The 23,185-nt window shown below is 45.2% G+C and overlaps 1 protein-coding gene across 1 annotated transcript in view; it reads left to right on the forward strand.

Moving 5' to 3' along the window:
• LOC126188798 (uncharacterized) overlaps positions 1–19,107 on the forward strand; it is a 69,396-nt gene extending 50,289 nt beyond the window's left edge. Inside the window, exon 3 of the mRNA XM_049930410.1 lies at positions 16,857–19,107. Coding sequence (XP_049786367.1) covers positions 16,857–17,159 — 303 coding nt within the window. The 3' untranslated portion in view covers positions 17,160–19,107. The remainder of the gene's footprint in view (positions 1–16,856) is intronic.
• The last annotated feature ends 4,078 nt before the right edge of the window (positions 19,108–23,185 follow it).

The raw sequence follows: 23,185 nt of genomic DNA on the forward strand, positions 1-23,185 counted from the left end.
GTGGCGGTGTGGTCCCCTACGGCACTGCGTAGGATCCTACGGTCTTGGCGTGCATCCGTGCGTCGCTGCGGTCCGGTCCCAGGTCGACGGGCACGTGCACCTTCCGCCGACCACTGGCGACAACATCGATGTACTGTGGAGACCTCACGCCCCACGTGTTGAGCAATTCGGCGGTACGTCCACCCGGCCTCCCGCATGCCCACTATACGCCCTCGCTCAAAGTCCGTCAACTGCACATACGGTTCACGTCCACGCTGTCGCGGCATGCTACCAGTGTTAAAGACTGCGATGGAGCTCCGTATGCCACGGCAAACTGGCTGACACTGACGGCGGCGGTGCACAAATGCTGCGCAGCTAGCGCCATTCGACGGCCAACACCGCGGTTCCTGGTGTGTCCGCTGTGCCGTGCGTTTGATCATTACTTGTACAGCCCTCTCGCAGTGTCCGGAGCAAGTATGGTGGGTCTGACACACCGGTGTCAATGTGTTCTTTTTTCCATTTCCAGGAGTGTATATATGTTCATGTGTATGGCTGCTGTAAATTTGTATGTTTCTGACTCGAGAATAAATAAATAAACACTGCATCGCGTAGTACACTAGCGTCTTCCTTTGTACGTTTACATAGTACAAATTGTGATGCCGAATGGTGAACAGTGGCGCCAAAAATCTGCTACTGACATGCTACGGCAGATCAACATGAATGTCAGCTTTTTGGAAATATGTTTCTTCCCAGATGAGGCACACTTTCATGAACGAAGAAGTTTAACTCGTTTCACGCGTAGAGGTGTTCAAATGGTTCTGAGCAGTATGGGACTTAACTGCTAAGGTCACCACTCCCCTAGAACTTAGAGCTACTTAAACCTAACTAACCTAAGGACAGCACACACAACCATACCCGAGGCAGGATTCGAACCTGCGACAGTAGCGGTCGCGCGGTTCAAGACTGGAGCGCCCAGAACCGCTCGGCCACACCGGCCGGCTGTAGAGGTGTACTGATGATTAGTAAATAGATTTTTTGAGGAGCACTAGAATGTGGTGCAACTTCATTACCATACGTAGTGTAGCTTTTTTCCCTGGTGCTTTGAACTGTGTGTGTGAGTCTGGGGGGGGGGGGAGAAGGAGGTGTTTTAAAGGGGCACACAGAATTGTCTAAGTAACTTCTTGAAGTATGAACTCCACGACACCCCGCGCCCCACCTCTTGGATCCCCGCCTGCTTGACCTCTGATGGCCTCGTGGTAAACTGGACTTTAAACCGTAACCAGGGTGTTGGTTTTTCACTTAGCACCAGCGTACAACTTCGGCCTGTCAGTGTTGCGCAGTGCGGACCAGAGTCCAACGCTGACCTCGGTCCACTGCGGACCACCAGCGCCCGTGCTGGACGCGTCGGCACGCCGCTGCCGGGTGGGGTGACTCACTAATTGGGCGGTCGGTGACCCCGGCCTGCCAGACGGCATTCCTGGGGCTGCGGCGTCTCTCGGCTGCCGTAATGAGGCGGCCACTCCCTAATTGGGGCGCCCGGCCTCGTCTGCATACGCTCTCACACCTCCCACGGGCCCCCTAATGGACGTGCGGCCGCCAGCCCTAAAAATGTCACTCCCCGCGTTCCTGTCACCACCGGACAAGGGCCGGCCAGCGCGATGTGTGCCCACGGAGGCACAGGTGGGCAAGTTACGCAGCAACACGAGGTACACAGACAACGCCGTTCCTACACCTCCGTCCGCCGCGCATGTTTCGGACTGTAGGTTGACGTATTAGCAGTGGTTTTAACGTTACCACACAGTAAGTGATTGGGGCGGAACACGGCTTTCGCTCGCATATTGTGATTCTGAGACGCCTGTCACCGCCTTTTTCGACCAGTTCTTCAGTTCGTTTTTGACCTCGTCGTCGTCGCATGAGTGTTTTCGAAGAAGGTGTTCCTTTAATTTAGTGAACAGTTGATAGTCACTCGGTCTGAGATCGGGGCTGTGAGAGGCGTGGCTTCAAACATCCCTACCAAACGAAGTCAACAACTCTTGCGTTGCATGAGCAGTGTGCGCACGCGCGTTGTCATGAAGCAGTACAGTCTCCCGTTGTCAGCATCCCGCGACGTTTGTTTTTTATGGCTCTGCAAAGTTTCTTCATTGTCTCACAGTATCTTGCAGCATTTGTTGTTTCACCTCTTTCCAGAAAAACAACGAGCAGAACCCCTTTTCTGTCCCAAAACACTCACACCATGATTTTCCTAACTGTTGGCTGAGTTTTGAATTTTTTTCCTAAAGGAGAATGCGTATGGAGCTACTGCACTAATTGTCAGTTGCTCTCTGGAGTGTGGTGATAACCCCAAGTTTCAACTCCTATCACTACAGAGTTGAGAAAAACCTCACCTTCAGCCTCAAGACGGTCAAGAAATCCTCGAGCTCACTGATTCTGTTCATTTTGTGTGCTTTGGTAAGCGTCCGTGCACGCATTGCACACACAATTTGCGATAATTCAGTCGAATAGTCACGATTTCATGAAAAACAATTCGTGAAATGTTTGGACCAACTGCATGCAGGTCGTCAATTGTCGGACGGCGATCAGAGAGAAGATATTCTTCAATTTTCTACACCACATCATCAGTCACAACAGACGGCCTTCCGCTTCTGTCTTCATCGTGAATTTCCGTCCTTCCATAATTTAAATTCCGAACACATTTCGTCACATGCTGCCTTGACATTACGTCCTCTCCATAAATTGAAACAATTTCGCGCCGAATCGCAGCGGCTTTCTCGCCGTTAGCGTTTAGGCAGCGAATTGCAGCGCGCACTTTCCACTTGGCGGGAGTCGGAATGAGAACGCTGATTTCTAACAGTCTAAAAGTAAACTCCGCTCGAACAGGCTGTGAAGGGCCAACGGTACCCACCGGCCGCTGTCTTATCCTCAGCCCACACGGCAGTGGTACCAACATCCCCATGCACATTCCACGCTAAAGCTACATGCTGTGTAACCTTAGTTTCTGGATAACCCGAGACAGTGGCCTATACGAAGTTCGCGAATTGACGCCGCACGTCAGACTGGCCGCCTTTTCTGGGCTAACAAGGGAACCTCCCCATCGCACCCCCCTCAGATTTAGTTGTAAGTTGGCACAGTGGATAGGCCTTGAAAAACTGAACACAAATCAATCGAGAAAACAGGAAGAAGTTGTATGTAACTATGAAAAAATAAGCAAAATATACAAATTGAGTTATCTATGCGCAAGATAGGCAACGTCTAGGATAGTCTGAGGTCAAGAGCGCCATGGTCCCGTTGTTAGCGTGAGCAGCTGCGGAACGAAAGGTCAACGGTTCAAGTCCGCCCTCGAGTTAAAATTTTAATTTCTTATTTTGGCAAAGTTATGATCTGTCCGTTCGTTCATTGAAATCTCTGTTCACTGTAATAAGTTTAGTGTCGGTGTTTTGCGACCGCACCGCAAAACCGTGCGATTGGTAGACGAAAGGACGTGCGTCTCCAATGGGAACCGAAAACATTTGATCGCAAGGTCATACGTCAACCGATTCCTCCACAGGAAAACACGTCTGATATATTCTATACGACACTGGTGAAGGCATGTGCGTCACATGACAGGAATAAGTTGTCGACCCACCTAACTTGTACACTTGGCAAATAGGTTAAAAGATTCTTCTACCTTGCCCGATTTAGGTTTTCTTGTGGATGTCATAATCACTCCCAAAACAGTGATGAAAACATAAGAGTTTGTCACATAAACTGAAAATAAAATATTAAACTTTTCACTGGAGGCAGGACTTGAACCAAGGACCTCTCGTTCCGCAGCTGCTCACGCTAACCACGGGACCATTGCGCTCCTCAGATCATGCTGTCCTTGATGTTGCCTATCTTGCGTATGGACTACTCAAATTTTATATTTTACTTATTTTTTCATAGTTCCACACAACTTCTTCCTGTTTTCTCGATTGATCTGTGTTCAGTTTTTCAAGCCCTATCCAGTGTGCCAACTTATATCTAAATCTGAGGGGGGTGCGATGGGGAGGTTCCCTTGTAAGAATATTCTTGTGGGGGTCCACAGAGTTGCCCCAAATATAAAACCATACGATGGGAGACAGTGAAATTAGACAAGGTGAACAGAGCTTCTTGTTTTCGTGCCGGAGACAGTGGAGAACATTCTTATAGTCAGGGTAGCGGCATTCCATTTGCACACAACATATTGATTGTGATTGCAGTCTCCGTCCCAAGAATTTAAAACGGTCGATTTCACTGTTTCACCATCTTGGGGCGTTAAAATATCCCTTTTAGAAGAATATCGCATTAGAAACTGTATGCATAGCGTTATGTTGCACATGGGCCTTAATCTGTTCTCTTAAGCCATATGCTACATCATTTGCTTAATATTACACTACTTTTCCGAAAACAGCTATGTCATCTACAAACAAAAATAATCACTCATCTGTTACGTTTAGTGGTAGATCATTGATATACACTCAAGGGAAAAAAAGTGACAAACCACGAAGGAATTACCCGAAGAGGAAGAAAATCGGTGGATGTGATGTGCATGTACGGACAAGGAAATAAGCCGGCCGCGGTGGCCGTGCGGTTCTGGCGCTGCAGTCCGGAACCGCGAGGCTGCTACGGTCACAGGTTCGAATCCTGCCTCGGGCATGGATGTGTGTGATGTCCTTAGGTTAGTTAGGTTTAAGTAGTTCTGAGTTCTAGGGGACTTATGACCTAAGATGTTGAGTCCCATAGTGCTCAGAGCCATTTGACAAGGAAATAATTACAACTTCAGAAAAATTGCACGATTTATTCAAGAGAAAGAGGTTCACAAATTGAGTAAGTCAATAACACGTTGACCCACATCTGGCCCTTATGCAAGTAGTTATTTGCATTCTCATTGATTGATGGAGTTGTTGGCCTTGCCTTGGCATTGATTGATGGAGTTGTTGGCCGTCTTCCTGAGGCATGTCGTGTCAAATTCTGTCCAATTGGTCCGTCGGAGCGTCAAAATCCCGAGCTGGCTGCAGGGTCCTGCCCGTAATGCTCCAAACGTAGATATGTAGAACTCTTACGGGGCGACAACTATTGAACTATATGAAATAAAATCGTCATAGCTTCTGCACGGTTTGCGTTAGGACGTTCAAATTGCACGGCTGGCCGCCGGGCACGATGGGAATTAGTTTGCGCAAGTATGGTTCGGTTTAGCGACGAAGCCCACTTTCATTTGGATGGATTCGTCAATAAGAAAAATTGGCTCATCTGGGGGACTGAGAATCCGTATTTCGCGATCTAGAAGTCTCTTCACCCTCAACTGGTGACTGCGTGGTGGTCAATGGCCAGTCACGGAATAATCGGGGCGATATTCCTTGATGGCACAGTGACTACCGAACGGTACGCGAAGGGTTTGGAAGACGATTTCACTCCCATATCCAAAGTGACCCCGATTTCGACAAGATGTGGTTCATGCAAGACGGAGTTCGACCTTATCGAAGCAGGAGAGTGATGTCCTGGTGGAGCACTTTGGGGACCACATTCTGGCTCTGGGGTACCCAGAGGGCACTGGCATGGGGCTCGATTGGCTACCATATTCTCCGGATGGGAACACAAGCGACTCATTTTTGTGGGGCTATATTAAGGACAAGGTGTACAGCAATAACCCCAAAACCATTGCTGAGCTGAAAACAGCCATTCAGAAGGTCATCGACACCATCGATGTTCCGTCACTTCAGCGGGTCATGCTGAATTTCGCTATTCGTCTGCGCCACATCATCGCGAATGATGACAGGCGTATCGAACATGTCATAACATAAATCCGAATATATGTAGAGACGATTATATGTTGAATAAAGTGTGTGCACGCCGTAGTTTGTAACTGATTCACGTTTTTTTTTCATATAGTTTAACAATTGTCACCCTCTGAAAGCTGTTTCCAAACAACTATACCACAGATAGATACAGAAATTAAGCAAAAATGAAAGTGAATCAGTTATTAAATTGCTAAAGATTAAAGACTAGCATAAGCGAGACGAAATGTCAGGTGCGTTGTGAAGACTGGATGCACCACGTATTACTACTGTATTCTGCCACCTGCGCAATGTGTCTCTCAGGAGTTGCCGGTTCTTGACACATTGTAATGCTGCTTAGTGAGACTACTTTAGAAAAAAGGAGAGAGAGATAATTTAGATAATTAACAGTGAAGTTATTTGCAGCACGCTTTTTTAATTTTTTTTGTGTTTTGTTTAGCCGAGCGATCTAAGGCACTGCAGTCAGAGACTGTGCGGCTGGTCCCGGCGGAGGTTCAAGTCCTCTCTCGGGCATGGGTGTGTGTGTTTGTCCTTAGGCTAATTTAGGTTAAGTAGTGTGTAAGCTTACGGACTGATGACCTTAGCAGTTAAGTCCCGTAAGATTTCACACACATTTGAACATTTTTGAACAATTTTGAACAATTTGTTGCCAGGTTCGCAGTGTCGCTACAGGGAAGGAGTATCCACAGGAAAAGCAATTTATGTTTTCATTGCAAGGCACTCGAAGGACAATAGGTATTTTCTTTGATGTAACAAAAGCATTTTATTAGGTGGACAACACAGCTCGTTGCGGAAGTTGGGACATTATGGGGTTAGTGAAGAATTCAACAACGCAGTAGGAAGCAGAACAAATATGAGCTGACTGGAGTCAAATAACGTTGGAGGTTCCACAGCGTTTTGGGTTGGGCACGACGAAGGAATTAATCGACTCGGACGGAAATCGGTAGATGCAATGTACATGTACAGACAAACAAATGTTTACAATTTCATAAAATCTGCATGACTTATTCAAGAGAAAGAGATTCACAAATTGAGCAAGTCAGTAACGTGTTGGACTTACTACTCGCTATTTTGCAAGCAGTTTTAGGCTCGGCATTGATTGACAGAGTTGCTGGATGTGGTCCTGAGCGATATCGTGCCAAACACGTCCGATTGGCGATTAGACAGTCAGAACCCCAAATTGATTGGAGGGCCCTGCCCATAACGCTCCAAACGTTCTTAATTGGGGAAAGATCTGGCGATCTTGCTGGCCAAGGAAGGGTTTCTCCAAGTTGGAAGACAAGTAGTAGAAGTTCCCTACTCAACGTGATTCCTGACCGAAGACATATCTGTAGACGCCCCGGACAGTGGTGATCACCCAGGAGTGATGGTTTGGGGTGACATTTCATGTCAAAACAGGACCCCTTGGGTTGTCATCCGCGACAGTCTTACAACAAAGCGGTACGTCGACGAACTTCTACGCCCAGTTTTGTTGTCCTTTATGGCAAGCCATCCTGGGCTTACATTTCAGCAAGACATTGGTCGCCCCCACACAACGAGAGTTCCTACTGCTTGTCTTCGTTCTCGACAAACCCTGCCATGGCCAGCAAGGTCGCAGGATCCCTCCCCTGTTGAGGACATTTGGAGCATTGTCTGCATCAATAAAATTATGACTCAACTTTCCGACTGTGAACAGGAACTGTTTATTATTTATTTTCCACTATTCTGGTGGATCATTAACAGTTTTTATTTTAGAGAGATCTAATGTGTTGAAAACTGACATTCTCAACGATAACTGATTCACAACTGACCACACAATTTTAATTTGGCTCCGCCCAGACCAAGATGGGATATTACCTGCAAACACTACGGAAGAAAGGAAAGATGAAGAAGAATGGGAAGTTAGTGAAGAAGACGTGAATATCGCAATCAAAGGACTCAGGAACAACAAAGCCCCAGGGGAGGACGGAATAACATCAGAATTAATCAAGGAGGGAGGTGAGAGTTTACACTTAGAGATATATAAACTGATCCAGTTGATATGGGAGAAGGAGACACTGCCAGAAGAATGGAAATTGGCTATAATATGCCAAATATACAAGTAGGTAAGTAAAATGGAATGCGGTAACTACAGAGGAATCAGCTTGTTGAATGTAACGTATAAAGTGCTGTCCATCATTATTCTGAGAAAATTGCAACCATTCATAGAGAACAACATACAGGAGTACCAGGCTGGCTTTCGACCAAACCGATCGACAGTAAATCACATTTTTACACTAAGACAATTATTTGAAAAACATTGGGAGTATGATAAAGATATCTACAGCCTGTTTGACGATTTTCAACGTGCATATGACAGCATCCACAGGAATAGCCTATACAATGCAATGCGGGACTTCAGAATCCTTGAGAAGCTAGTCAGAATGGTGCAACCTTGTATGGAAGGGTCAAAGGCAGCAGTACGTCTCCGAGGAGCCACATCAGAAACATTCGAGATTGAGACAGGCCTCAGAAAAGGGAATGCTCTCTCATGTGTTCTGTACAACGTCATATTAGAGAAAGTAAAAAAAGAGTGTAGGCAACAGGAGTGGGCTGGAGTAGAGATGGACGGTAACTTCAACTGTCTCGCATATGCAGATGACATAGTACTATTAAGTGAATCAAAGCACGAGTTGAAACAAATGTACCAGAAAATGGACAATTATGCACAGAAGGTAGGGCTCAAAGTGAATCGAGACAAAACAGAGTTCATGCAATTAGGAAGAAGACAAGAGCAGGTAGAATTTCTTGAGATAGATAGTAAGAGGTTCAAGAGAGTAGACCAGTTCAAATACTTGGGATCTTGCTTTACCACGGACAACAACATAAAAATGAACATCAAGGAAAGAATAGCAAAAAAATGGTTCAAATGGCTCTGAGCACTATGGGACTTAACTTCTTAGGTCATCAGTCCCCTAGAACTTAGAACTACTTAAACCTAACTACCTAAGGACATCACATACATCCATGCCCGAGGCAGGAGTCGAACCTGCGACTGTAGCGGTCGCGCGGTTCCAGACTGTAGCGCCTAGAACCGCTCGTACACTCCGGCCGGCGAAAGAATAGCAGTGGGAACGAAATGCATGCATTCACTCAGAGAGACGCTTGGCTCTAAGTCGATCTCAGTAAACACTAAGATCAAAATCTACAACACAGCAGTAATGTGCGGTTCAGAAACATGGAGCATGACTAAGCCAGAAAGGGAAAAACTATTAATATTTCAAAGAAGAGTAATGAGGAAGATATGGGGACCAGTTTTAGATAACGGAGAATGGAGGAGGAGGAAAAACGAGGAAATCTACCTTCTGATGCGACAACCAACTATCCTACAGAAGATAAAGAGCAAAAGAATACAGTGGGTGGGCCATGTAGCCCGTATGCCAGATGGAAGACAGGCGAAGGTGGCACTACAGGGAAAACGAAACGCCAAACGCCACATTGGACGGCCAAGGCAGCACTGGATGGATGACCTGCAGCCCTGGGGATTGAAGACACCTGGAGGAACCGGCCACAAAACAGGAAGGAATGGAGGCAGTTTGTGGAAGCAGCGTGTGGTCTGCAGGGCCTGTGATTGCAGAATATCTATCTATCAATCTATCTCATAGCTCTTTCTGTTATCCTGGTGTAATGCGTTATTTTGGTCTGTTTTGTGACATTCTTCACTCCTTTGTGGTATTTTTTGTGGTGATGTCCTGTAGCTGGGCTGTGAATGTCCTTCATACAGGGTGTTTCAAAAATGACCAGTATATTTGAAACGGCAATACAAACGGCAATACAAACTAAACGAGCAGCGATAGAAATACACCGTTTGTTGCAATATGCTTGGGACAACAGTACATTTTCAGGCAGACAAACTTTCGAAATTACAGTAGTTACAATTGTCAACAACAGATGGCGCTGCCGTCTGGGAAACTCTATAGTACGATATTTTCCACATATCCACCATGCGTAGCAATAATATGGCGTAGTCTCTGAATGAAATTACCCGAAACCTTTGACAACGTGTCTGGCGGAATGGCTTCACATGCAGATGAGATGTACTGCTTCAGTTGTTCAATTGTTTCTGGATTCTGGCGGTACACCTGGTCTTTCAAGTGTCCCCACAGAAAGAAGTCACAGGGGTTCATGTCTGGCGAATAGGGAGGCCAATCCACGCAGCCTCCTGTATGTTTCGGATAGCCCAAAGCAATCACACGGTCATCGAAATATTCATTCAGGAAATTAAAGACGTCGCCGTGCGATGTGGCCGGGCACCATCTTGCATAAACCACGAGGTGTTCGCAGTGTCGTCTAAGGCAGTTTGTACCGCCACAAATTCACGAAGAATGTCCAGATAGCGTGATGCAGTAATCGTTTCGGATCTGAAAAATGGGCCAATGATTCGTTTGGAAGAAATGGCGGCCCAGACCAGTACTTTTTGAGGATGCAGGGACGATGGGACTGCAACATGGGGCTTTTCGGTTCCCCATATGCGCCAGTTCTGTTTATTGACGAAGCCGTCCAGGTAAAAATAAGCTTCGTCAGTAAACCAAATGCTGCCCACATGCATATCGCCGTCATCAATCCTGTGCACTATATCGTTAGCGAATGTCTCTCGTGCAGCAATGGTAGCGGTACTGAGGGGTTGCCGCGTTTGAATTTTGTATGGATAGAGGTGTAAACTCTGGCGCATGAGACGATACGTGGACGTTGGCGTCATTTGGACCGCAGCTGCAACACGGCGAACGGAAACCCGGGGCCGCTGTCGGATCACCTGCTGCACTAGCTGCGCGTTGCCCTCTGTGGTTGCCTTACGCGGTCGCCCTACCTTTCCAGCACGTTCATCTGTCACGTTCCCAGTCCGTTGAAATTTTTCAAACAGATCCTTTATTGTATCGCTTTTCGGTCCTTTGGTACATTAAACCTCCGTTGAAAACTTCGTCTTGTTGCAACAACACTGTGTTCTAGGCGGTGGAATTCCAACAGCAGAAAAATCCTCTGTTCTATGGAATAAACCATGTTGTCCACAGCACACTTGCACGTTGTGAACAGCACACGCTTACAGCAGAAAGACGACGTACAGAATGGCGCACCCACAGACTGCGTTGTCTTCTATATCTTTCACATCACTTGCAGTGCCATCTGTTGTTGAAAATTGTAACTACTGTAATTTCGAAAGTTTGTCCGCCTGAAAATGTACTGTTGTCCCAAGCATATTGCAACAAACGGTGTATTTCTATCGCTGCTCGTTTAGTTTTTATTGCCGTTTCAAATATACCGGTCATTTTTGAAACACCCTGTATTACGATACAGCTCCCGTTTTCTCCTGTATGGTGTCTCATGGCATTAGTTATCCAAACTGGTGGATTAGTATTGCATATCTGCTTTCAATTTTTAAGCGGTAAGAGTTATCGACGATAGTCACAAAGTTTTGTAGAAATCTACTATATTCTTCGTTTATATACTCTGTAAGGTAGACTTTGTAATCTCCCACCTCCTTCCTATTTTCATCTATTGTCTACGTTATACTTTTATGAACATTTGAGAGGATCGAAGATTACAATAAACTTTCTATTTTACTTAGCTTGTCATGTAGATTCGCTCCAGTTCTTCTTGTCTAGGGGTCTGATTCTTGAAGATGAAAATGTCACATTTTAGGTGCTCACTGTTGGATTGATCTAAATGAATTTGAAGATTGTTGTTGCAGAATGTTTGTTTTTAGGTAAATCTATTTTCTCACATTTTAGTGTATCATACAGTCTTTTGATTTTTCACGTTAACAAAGCCGAAATTACACTGTTTGCACAAAATACAAAAATACGTCCGATCACATCAGAGGAATGCTTACGACTCTCACACTCTGCAGACATAACCATACTGCAAAGGGTTTACAAGTATTCTTAAAAAATTAATTTCTACGAGTTTCTGTTACTTTCGATTATTATTTCATAAATAAATCCAGAAATAAACATAACAACCAGTACAATGGTTCAAATGGGTCTGAGCACTATGGGACTTAACATCTGAGGTCATCAGTTCCCTAGAACTTAGAACTACTTAAACCTAACTAACCTAAGGACATCACACACATCCATGGCCGAGGCAGGATTCGAACCTGCGACCGTAGCATTCGCGCGGTTCCGGACTGAAGCGCCTAGGACCGCTCTGCAACCAATACAGTATTGCGTAATTTATAATAGTGCCAATAGTTCGTAATTTCAAATGTTTCTAAAAAAATAATTTGAACTGTACATTCAGACTAGTACTTATCGATTATATAATCGAGACTAAAACATTTTATAAAGTAAAAAGGCAGGAGAACCGTGTGTGCCTGCGCCAGCGCGTGGCTCCGACGACGATTTGCAATAACGGCCAGAACAGCAAGCTAGATTTCGCCATCTTGGGCGTTTTCTACATTAAATAAAAGGGAAATGCTATTATTATTCTGCCCCCTCTAACCGATGGTCCTCTTCATACACAAAACTTCGGTAGTGTTTGTGGACTTGGGAAATTAATTTAGCGGCATTATTTAATTATTCGACTGGTCGGAGTTAGGTATCAGTTCGCTTTAGGTAGTGCCGGCACGGTAGCTCAGCGTGTTCGATCAGAGAGCTGGTTCGCCTCTGTAACAAAAAAACTGAGTGAAAGGATCAACAACGAACTTAAACGGATGTCATGTGACGTCCGCAACGACCAAACGCAACGATCGACAACGAAAAAGAAAAAAGAAAAAAAAGAAAAAAAAAGAGGTAGCTAACTGCCGAACGATTCTACTGCCGCCAACATACATTGCCTTTAAGGACCACGAAGGTAAGATACGAGAAATTAGGGCTCATGCGGAGGCATATATACAGTGGTTTTCCCATCGCCCTATTTGCGAGTGGAACAGGAAAGGAAATTGCAAGTAGTTGTACAGGGTACCCTTCCCCACGCACCGTACGGTGGCTTGCGGAGTACCTATGTCGATGTAGTTTTAGATGTATAATGCTAGTCCATGAAGTTTTTCCGTTCCTAACCTTTCGTCCAGAGCTACCCTCGACATCTTCAGAAGTGCTTCTGGTTCCACTGAGTCTTGCCGACTGACGGTTCGGTCGTACTGTGACAAAATTTGCACGGTAGAAGTTTACACGTGATTGGCAGAGATAACATTGTTCAGTGACTTCGAATGTGGACTGGACATCCGTCAACGGCGAATTACTGGACCATGCTGCCTCTATACCCATCCATAATTGCGAAAGTGCAACTGGTGCAGGATTTCGTGCACGAGCTGTGCTCTCGATTGTGCCCCATAAATGTTCGTTGGTATTCACGTCGGGCGATCTGCGTGGCCAAACCATTCGCTCTAACTGTCCACAGAATTCTTCAAACCAACGGACCGGTGACACGGCACATTGTCATCCATAAAATGTCCGTTGTTGTTTGGGAACATGAAGTCCATGAATGTCTGTAAATGGCCTGCAAGTAGCCAGCCTCACTGAGGACCCAGTCCAAATCATGTAAAACACAACCCGCACGATTATCGAGCCACCAGCAGGTTACACAGTGCCTTGTTGACAATCTGGGTCCATAACTTAGTGGGGTCTGCCCTGCACTCGAACCCTGCCATCGGCTCTTATCAACTGACATTGGAACTCATCTGAGCAGACCTCGGTTTTCCAGTAGTCTCCGGTCCAAGTTTACGAACCCAGGAGTGGTTCTGTGGGCGATGTTGCGCTGTTAGCAAACACACTCGCGTCGGTCGTCTACTGTCATAGCTCGTTAACGCCAAATTTCGTCTCACTGTCCTAACATTTACGTTCATCGCACGTCCCACATGGGTTTCTGTGGTTATTTCATGCAGTGTTGTTTGTGTGTTAGGACTGACAACTCTACGCAAAGGTCGCTGCTCTCGGTCGTTAACAGAACTTCGTTGTCTGTCGTCAGAGCTAATGCCTGGAAATTCGTGATCTTGACACTGTGGAACTCAGCATATTGAATTCCAGCTCCAACTACTACTTCGCGTTTAAAGTCTGTTAATTCCCGTCGTTCAGCCATAATCTCGTCAAAAACATCTGCGTATGAACCGCCTGAGTGCAAATGACAACTCCATCAATGCACTTCCACTTTCTACCTTGTGAATGCGATACTACAACCATTCGTGGATCTGTATATCGCTATTCCTGCTAGAGTTTGTACACTACTGGCCATTAAAATTGCTACACCACGAAGATGACGTGCTACAGACGCGAAATTTAACCGACAGGAAGAAGATGCCTTGATATGCAAATGATTAGCTTTTCAGAGGATTCACATAACGTTGGCGCCGGTGGCGGCACCTACAACGTGCTGACATGACATGAGGAAAGTTTCCAACCGATTGCTCATACACAAACAGCAGTTGACCGGCGTTGCCTGGTGAATGGTTGTTTGATGCCTCTTGAAAGGAGGAGAAATGCGTACCATCACGTTTCCGACTTTCATAAAGGTCGGATTGTAGCCTATCGCGATTGCGGTTTATCGTATCGCGACATTGCTGCTCACGTTGGTCGAGATCCAATGACTGTTAGCAGAATATGGAATCGGTGGGTTGAGGAGGGTAATAGGGAACGCCGTGATGGATCACAATGGCCTCGTATCACTAGCAGTCAAGATAACAGGCATCTTATCCGCATGGCTGTAACGGATCGTGCAGCCACGTCTCGTTCCCTGAGTCAACAGATGGGAACGTTTACAAGACAACAACAATTTGCACGAACAGTTCGACGACGTTTGCAGCAGCATGGACTATCAGCTCGGAGACCATGGCTACCGTTACCTTTGACGCTGCATCACAGACAGGAGAATCTGCGATGGTGTATTCAACGACGAACCTGGGTGCACGAATGGCAAAACTTCATTTTTTCGGATGAATCCAGGTTCTGTTTACAGCATCATGATGGTCGCATCCGTGTTTGGCGACATCGCGGGCATTGGAAGCGTGTATTCGTCATCGCCATACTGGCGTATCACCCGGCGTGATGGTATGGGGTGCCATTGGTTACACGTCTCGGTCACCTCTCGTTTGCATTGACGTCACTTTGAACAGTTGACGTTACATTTCAGATGTGTTACGACCCGTGGCTCTACCCTTCCTTCGATCCCTGCGAAACCTTAAATTTCAGCAGGATAATGTACGACCGCATGTTGCAGGTCCTGTACGGGCCTTTCTGGATACAGAAAATGTTCGACTTCTGCCCTGGCCAGCACATTCTCCAGCTCTCTCACCAATTGAAAAAGTCAGGTCAATGGTGGCCGAGCAACTGGCTCGTCACATTACGCCACACTTGATGAACTGTGGTATCGTGTTGCAGCTGCATGGGCAGCTGTACTTGTACACGCCATCCAAGCTCTGTTTGATTCAATGCCCAGGGGTATCAAGGCCGTTATTAGGGCCAGAGGTGGTTGTTGTGGGTACTGACTTCTCAGGCTCTATGCACCCAAAGTGCGTGAAAATGTAATCACATGTCAGTTCTAGTATAATATACACTCCTGGAAATTGAAATAAGAACACCGTGAATTCATTGTCCCAGGAAGGGGAAACTTTATTGACACATTCCTGGGGTCAGATACATCACATGATCACACTGACAGAACCACAGGCACATAGACACAGGCAACAGAGCATGCACAATGTCGGCACTAGTACAGTGTATATCCACCTTTCGCAGCAATGCAGGCTGCTATTCTCCCGTGGAGACGATCGTAGAGATGCTGGATGTAGTCCTGTGGAACGGCTTGCCATGCCATTTCCACCTGGCGCCTCAGTTGGACCAGCGTTCGTGCTGGACGTGCAGACCGCGTGAGACGACGCTTCATCCAGTCCCAAACATGCTCAATGGGGGACAGATCCGGAGATCTTGCTGGCCAGGGTAGTTGACTTACACCTTCTAGAGCACGTTGGGTGGCACGGGATACATGCGGACGTGCATTGTCCTGTTGGAACAGCAAGTTCCCTTGCCGGTCTAGGAATGGTAGAACGATGGGTTCGATGACGGTTTGGATGTACCGTGCACTATTCAGTGTCCCCTCGACGATCACCAGTGGTGTACGGCCAGTGTAGGAGATCGCTCCCCACACCATGATGCCGGGTGTTGGCCCTGTGTGCCTCGGTCGTATGCAGTCCTGATTGTGGCGCTCACCTGCACGGCGCCAAACACGCATACGACCATCATTGGCACCAAGGCAGAAGCGACTCTCATCGCTGAAGACGACACGTCTCCATTCGTCCCTCCATTCACGCCTGTCGCGACACCACTGGAGGCGGGCTGCACGATGTTGGGGCGTGAGCGGAAGACGGCCTAACGGTGTGCGGGACCGTAGCCCAGCTTCATGGAGACGGTTGCGAATGGTCCTCGCCGATACCCCAGGAGCAACAGTGTCCCTAATTTGCTGGGAAGTGGCGGTGCGGTCCCCTACGGCACTGCGTAGGATCCTACGGTCTTGGCGTGCATCCGTGCGTCGCTGCGGTCCGGTCCCAGGTCGACGGGCACGTGCACCTTCCGCCGACCACTGGCGACAACATCGATGTACTGTGGAGACCTCACGGCCCACGTGTTGAGCAATTCGGCGGTACGTCCACCCGGCCTCCCGCATGCCCACTATACGCCCTCGCTCAAAGTCCGTCAACTGCACATACGGTTCACGTCCACGCTGTCGCGGCATGCTACCAGTGTTAAAGACTGCGATGGAGCTCCGTATGCCACGGCAAACTGGCTGACACTGACGGCGGCGGTGCACAAATGCTGCGCAGCTAGCGCCATTCGACGGCCAACACCGCGGTTCCTGGTGTGTCCGCTGTGCCGTGCGTGTGATCATTGCTTGTACAGCCCTCTCGCAGTGTCCGGAGCAAGTATGGTGGGTCTGACACACCGGTGTCAATGTGTTCTTTTTTCCATTTCCAGGAGTGTATTTGTCCAATGAATTCCTGTTTATCATCTGCATTTCTTCTTGGTGTAGCAATTTTAATGGCCAGTAGTGTATAATGCTTTCATATTTTCTTTGTCAGTAATGTCGTAAATCCGCTCATGCTTTCGATATGGAGAGTGCTGATCGCCTGTCGCTGCGTTGCAGATGAGAGCGACAGCGCTAGTGGTGGTGGCAGCCGTGGCGGCGGCGGCGGTGGCGGTGGCGGGCGGCTACGACCCGGAGGACGAGTCCCTGGCGACGGTGCTGCCGCCGCGCGGCCAGTTCGAGGCGTTCTACGGCGGGCGCGCCTTCGGCGTGGAGGACGCGGCGTCGCGGCCGGCGCACGGCCACGCCTCCTACTACGCGGAGCGCAGCCCGGCGCTCGTTAACGCGCCCAACGCCGCCGCCTACGGCTTCCGCTTCGACGGCGGCCGGCGCTTCAACTACGACCGCCGCCGGCGCCGCTAGCCGCGCTCACCGCTCCGGGCCAGGGGCTCGCCGTACTCCGCCTCGTCTCGGGTTCTCCTCGAAAGACCTCAACTCGCGAGACAGGTCTCTGGGACAGAAACTACAGTGGTGTACAGCAGGAAAGGCGAGTGCGTTTGCATTTCGCAGAGTATGGCACAGCAACTTGGCAGCGCCGTCACTTAGCTCTCTGCCTTGCGTCACTCAGCGTGCTGCACCTGTTCTCTTTCACGGCAGTTGGCAGCCCTGGTCCAGGCTCATTGTGGGCGGTGCAGTTTCAGCTCCTGACGCCTTTCTCATGAAACTGATGTACACGGGACGCCATTGGTGCAGTGGTAAAGACTTGTGAGATGAGCTATACTTTTCAGAGGCGCTATACAACCAACAGGACAATTTTCAGGCCGATATGTGGCTATGCCCTCATAGGGTAGACAATTTTGTAGCTTTAGGCTGTAACTCATTATTTCACTGACGTCATCGGACTCTGATATTTCCAAAATACTTGTCACACACTCTGTGCTGACTCTTACAGGATGACAATGTAAGAATCACCTGAAAATGACAGTTATCATCTGTCTCTGATTAATATAAAACGAAAGATACATGTATCGTGATTTACAGGGTGAACCAAAAACATGTTCGCATTAAATGGGTGTTTAATCATGTGAAATTACGAGGCAGGGATTTGATTACAGGGTTTTAATTTGTCACCCATCTCGCTCAGTGTAGTTGTAGAGACTGTCCATTGTTGACTATGAGGCCCACTGGACCATCTGGGCGTTGATAGAAGGACCTCACTGTTGGGATGCTTCAGATCGTTGATGGCGCAGACACGATCCTTGACCATACCCCACAGTCAAAAAACCCATGGCGTCAGGTCGGGTGAACGTGCTGGCGAGTGGAAAGGATCACCTCTTAGCAATCCAACGTTTACCGAACGTCTCCTTCAGGTAACCCCGATCCATATGACTGTATTGGGGAGAGGTGCCATCTTGGTGAAAGTACTCTCGCTGGAGGATGGAAAATGACGCGTTCTCCTCCATGAACGTGCTGAACATGTCAAGTAAATCCTCTCTCGTGATTGTCTGTTCTTCAAAAAAGAAAGATCCAGTTACTCCAGATTTGCTCATTGCACAGCAAACGTTCAACCTGGGAGAATCCCGCACGTGCTTTCGAACTTTCAGGTGGTGCTCGGTCGTCCAGATGACACAGTTATGCTTGTTCACACGACCACTGATATGGAATGTTGCTTTGTCAGAAAACGTGAACAGAATGTCACGCTCCAAGTGCACCATTTCCAACATAATTTGCCCAGCAATCACGCGTAATTACTTGCCCGCGTTTGTGAGTTGCTGCACAATCTGCAAGTGGTTTGGCTCCATTCCTAAATCGTAGTGCAAAATTCTAAGCACTGACCTTTGAGAAACGTTAGCCTCTAGAGAAAGTCTGCTCGAGGACTTGGTTGGGCTGGCTATCGTTGGTCCTTGGATGATGATGATATTCTCTTCAGTTCGGACAGATCTCTTGCTACCGCTGTTTCCCTTGCAGTCGTCTTGAGCAGACAAACTTCTTGTAGATCCTACCAACTGTCAGGCGCGATGGCGCATCCCGTCCGATCCAGGCCTTGAAATTTTCTTGCATGATGCTTGAGAACTGAAAACCTCCAGCCGGGCAATTATCTTCCTTCGTTCCTCACTGGAATATCGGGACGCCATGGTTTAATCACGGGAAAAAAGAACACCCATTTAATGTTTACATCTTTTTGCCTCACTGTGTTTTCATTAAGAAATGAACTAAATTTACTACCTATTAGTAGACTAAAACCCTTTGCCAGACTGATATTGAGGCTGGGTCATTATCTTAGAGGGAACTGAAGTCATGTATTGTTTGTGTGAATTCATGAACTGTGTCTTGTTTACTTTTGGGACCAACAATAAAAGAATTTTCATAATGTTCGAGTTTTGATTCTTTAATTTTACAGATTGCTTTCCGAGTTCAGACAGCTCATGGAAGTATCTTAGAATAAAATAAGCTGAAGCTACAAGGCAAATTACAGTTGGCAGTAAGGTTTAGAGGTTTAGTTTAGAAATAAGAATATAGCTCTACAAGAAAATCTTGTTTATTTAGAAATCATAGAATAGAGGGAGTGAGAACAAATGAATACACGCATCAAAAGAAGTTTTGCATCACCTCGGTTCCGAGAGTTCCGGAATCTGTACAGAAAATTGGAACAGAGATACACACCATTTCCGCCCTTTTTATTGCTCATGAAAACCAAACTTTGCATGTTGTACCACCATACACCGAGACCTTCAGAGGTAGTGGTCCAGATTTCTGTACACACCAGTACCTCTAATACCCAGTAGCACGTCCTCTTGCATTGATGCATGCCTGTATTCGTCATGGCATACTATCCACAAGTTCATCAAGGCAATGTTGGTCTAGATTGTCCCACGCCTCAACGACGATTCGGCGTAGATCCCTCAGAGTGGTTGATGGGTCATGTCATCCATAAACTGCCCTTTTCAATCTATCCCAGGCATGTACGAAAGGGAGAACAGGCTGGCCGCTATAGTCAAGCGATGTCGTTATCCTGAAGGATATGGAACAATAGAAAAAATTAAAATTCATTATAACCTTTTTATACAGTAGTTTCTACATATACTTCAACATATAAAATAATTCATAAGATGTTATAGCCAATTATTTCCAAACAAAAATGATGACAACAGTTACTTTCACTGAACATATTACACTTTAGGTTTAGTATTACACAGCAGTCAAATTATGTAATACCATTATTAATTCCACATCAATTCACAAGAAACTGATTGGCAATCTAGAATCCCTCAAGTTCTCCTAAAATTGTATTTTATTCATACCTAAACTTGCCTTTGAGTCTTCCTGAATATTGTTCTTATTTCTGGTATGTATTCTTGAACTGAGCAGTTGGTTGAATAACGATTTCATTCCCAACAAATTTTATTGAAGAATAAATTTATTGAGATTTATACAGGACATTTTTGTGTTCATCCTCAAAAATAATTTTTATCACATGCTTTTGGAAACTGGAAACTTATGTTCTTTTGAAATATTATCCTATGTTACTGTAGTATATGACATTATACAATAAAAAATAAGCACAACATACCAGCTTTTGTATGTTATCTATCTTGAGAACATCTGCATAGAAAATAGAGATTTGTTTTCGTTTTTTGGGAGTTTTGTGGTATATTCCTCTTGACTGATTTTATGGTCATATGGTAATTCCAAGTATTCAATGCTGTCAGTGCCTTCCATCTCCTCAATCGTATATTTTGTCAATATTCTCAGTTGAAATCCCTTACATACAGCACAAAATATGGTTTTAAATTTAATGATAGTGTGTTAGTTACAAACAACTGATTAGCATCCTTTTGTAAAATTGCGTTTGAATGACATTTGTATTACGTGAAAGAAACGTCTTAACATCAAGAAACATAACCACCAAAATGTCATTACGATACAAAAGGAAAACCAATGGCTCCAAGATGGAACCTTGGAGAAAACCTCTTGTAATTATTTCCCAATTAAATAATGACTCATAGCTTATTTGATGAGTCTTTAGTACTGATACCTTTTCTTTGTTAGAACATGAAACATTTTGAAACTTTACTTCTGATAAAATGATATCTTAATTTATTTACAAAATTTTATGAGTTGTGAAGTTTAACACCTTTGAGTAATTACAAAAAAGACTAGTAGAATGACATTTGTCACGAAATAAATTAAGTTCATACTCACTATATGAACAAATAACATTATCAGTAACAAAAACTTCCCCAGAAATCCAAATTGTGATATGGGCATCACATTATTTGTGGTCAGAAGGTTAAAATGCATAGCATTTCCTAAAAAATTACACCATATTGGCAAAAGGGAACTAGAATGGAAACTGTGTAGTATATATGTATCCAATTTCCTGTACAGTAGCTTAATGTTAATATAGTTGAACCAATCAGAAAATGTTCCTTTGACAAATGAGTGGTTACACATTCAAGCTAGGAAATTATTTGACAAGATAATTCTTTAATGAACTTCACAGATATTTGGTTCCAGCTATTACTTTTTCTTTAATTTTAAACATTTGGTAGTAGCTGGTGAAGTAATTATCGTACAGTGTTACTGAAGTTATTTTCGAATACTAGTGTCAGATAATTACATGTATCAGAATTGAGTCACTGGTAGCAGTCTGCCAACAGGTAAGCCATTATTTCAAGACTCCAGACCACTATCTACATAATACTGAAATCAAAGGAAACATACAATCACTAAACCAAAAATGAAGCACTTTAGGTGCTAAGATATACATAAAAGGTACTCAAACATTTGATTATCAAAATAAGTTTTTGCTTCTAATCAGAATAATTAAATTTTTTGTATGGTTAGGTGAAGTACTGTAATTAGAACCAGAAAACTGGCTAAACTCTGCTAAGTTGGCAATGGTACATCTGAGTGTGTATATGGGGCACAGGGGGAAGGGGGAACAGTCATGGTTGCAGAAATCATCTCCAAATTTCCTTGAGATGGAAACTGTGGACCCCAACAGTAACAAACCTCTCAATGGTAACAACATTTCGCAACAGTGGTATCTCACAAGATAATGCAAACTTGGTGTGCCTATGTTCTGGCAAACAGGATACTATATGATGGTTCAGGATGCAGCTGGTCCTCATTTGATAACCAGCCATCGTTATGTGAGTAAGTAGGGACAGACAAACGCTTCCTGTGTGGCACTTTGTATTAGGAAATTGCACTTTGTATACTCATCATGACTGTATCAAAAGGCTATCCATACTAGCAAGTGATGGGGACAGTGTCTTCGTTGGTGGAAATTTAAAATTCACATGTCTCAATAAGGGAAAAAGATTATGATTTAATTGTAATGATAGCTATAGCTCAAAGAAAAAAAGATGTGGTAGTAATTTAAGAACTTAAGACAATGGTTCACCTCAACCACATTTATAACATTACTCACATTAAGATTGATCACAGTGAAATGAAGAGCTTTAATGTTATTAACATTATAAACCCAAATATCCTCATAGATAGTAGATTTTAATATACTTTCAATGATGCATTTATTAGATATGGGGAACAAACTCAGACTGGGGACGGAAAACACCTGTGCCCTCTCAAAGAAACCATCCCAGCGTTCGTCTTAAGTGATTTAGTGAAGTAAATCTGGTGAACTGTCAGTAATTTCAATCCAGTGTGCTCTTGGAGATGGGTCAGATGTGTTACCATTGTACCACCTCACTCAATACTGTGGTCCATTGGGTGGCTGCTTGCCACACACGTTTGTGTATTCTGTTGCCTGTGCCAAGGGCAGTTAGAGGGTACAATGCGATTCGACGCCTTATCCAACTGACAGTATCACAGTTAACAAGATTTTCCAAAATGTGTATCTTCATGGGTTATTTCAAGAATGACATCTCAAAATGATTATCTATAGCTAAATTTATTGTTTTCTCATATTTCATTGAATGTTCAGTATTCCCAAGAATAGATTTGGTGGATTTCGAAACCGCGAGTACCACTGTAATGTTCAGTGCAACACGCTTTGTTGATTTTGGCTGTCTTAGACGATAATTTGTGAAGACAGAGAACATCAGTTACAGATGTTTCTGGCTTAGTCTCCTTTGTATCAGATAGTTCTGTTTTGCCTGTGACTGATAGTGACCCATTAGCCCCTTCTTTGCCACAGGGAATATCACTTGGGATGCTCGTACCAGATGTCATTGACTTCTGACTTCCTACATCAAAGTATCCAGTTTGGATGTTTTTGCCACCTGTTAGATTATAAACACGGTCTAGATGTCCCATGATATAGCAGAAACTATCTTCAACAGACTTCTATCATACAGGATGAACTTTTAATCTAGGGATAGGAAAGATAGTAACGAAATTTGTGTGTGCAAGAAATTTTCTCCTTACATGTGTGTGGAACTACAATTATTTTTCTGAATGATAGAGTGCACTAAGAATGT

Source organism: Schistocerca cancellata, chromosome 5 (genome assembly GCF_023864275.1).
Source record: "Schistocerca cancellata isolate TAMUIC-IGC-003103 chromosome 5, iqSchCanc2.1, whole genome shotgun sequence".
NCBI classification, from domain to species: Eukaryota; Metazoa; Arthropoda; class Insecta; order Orthoptera; family Acrididae; genus Schistocerca; species Schistocerca cancellata.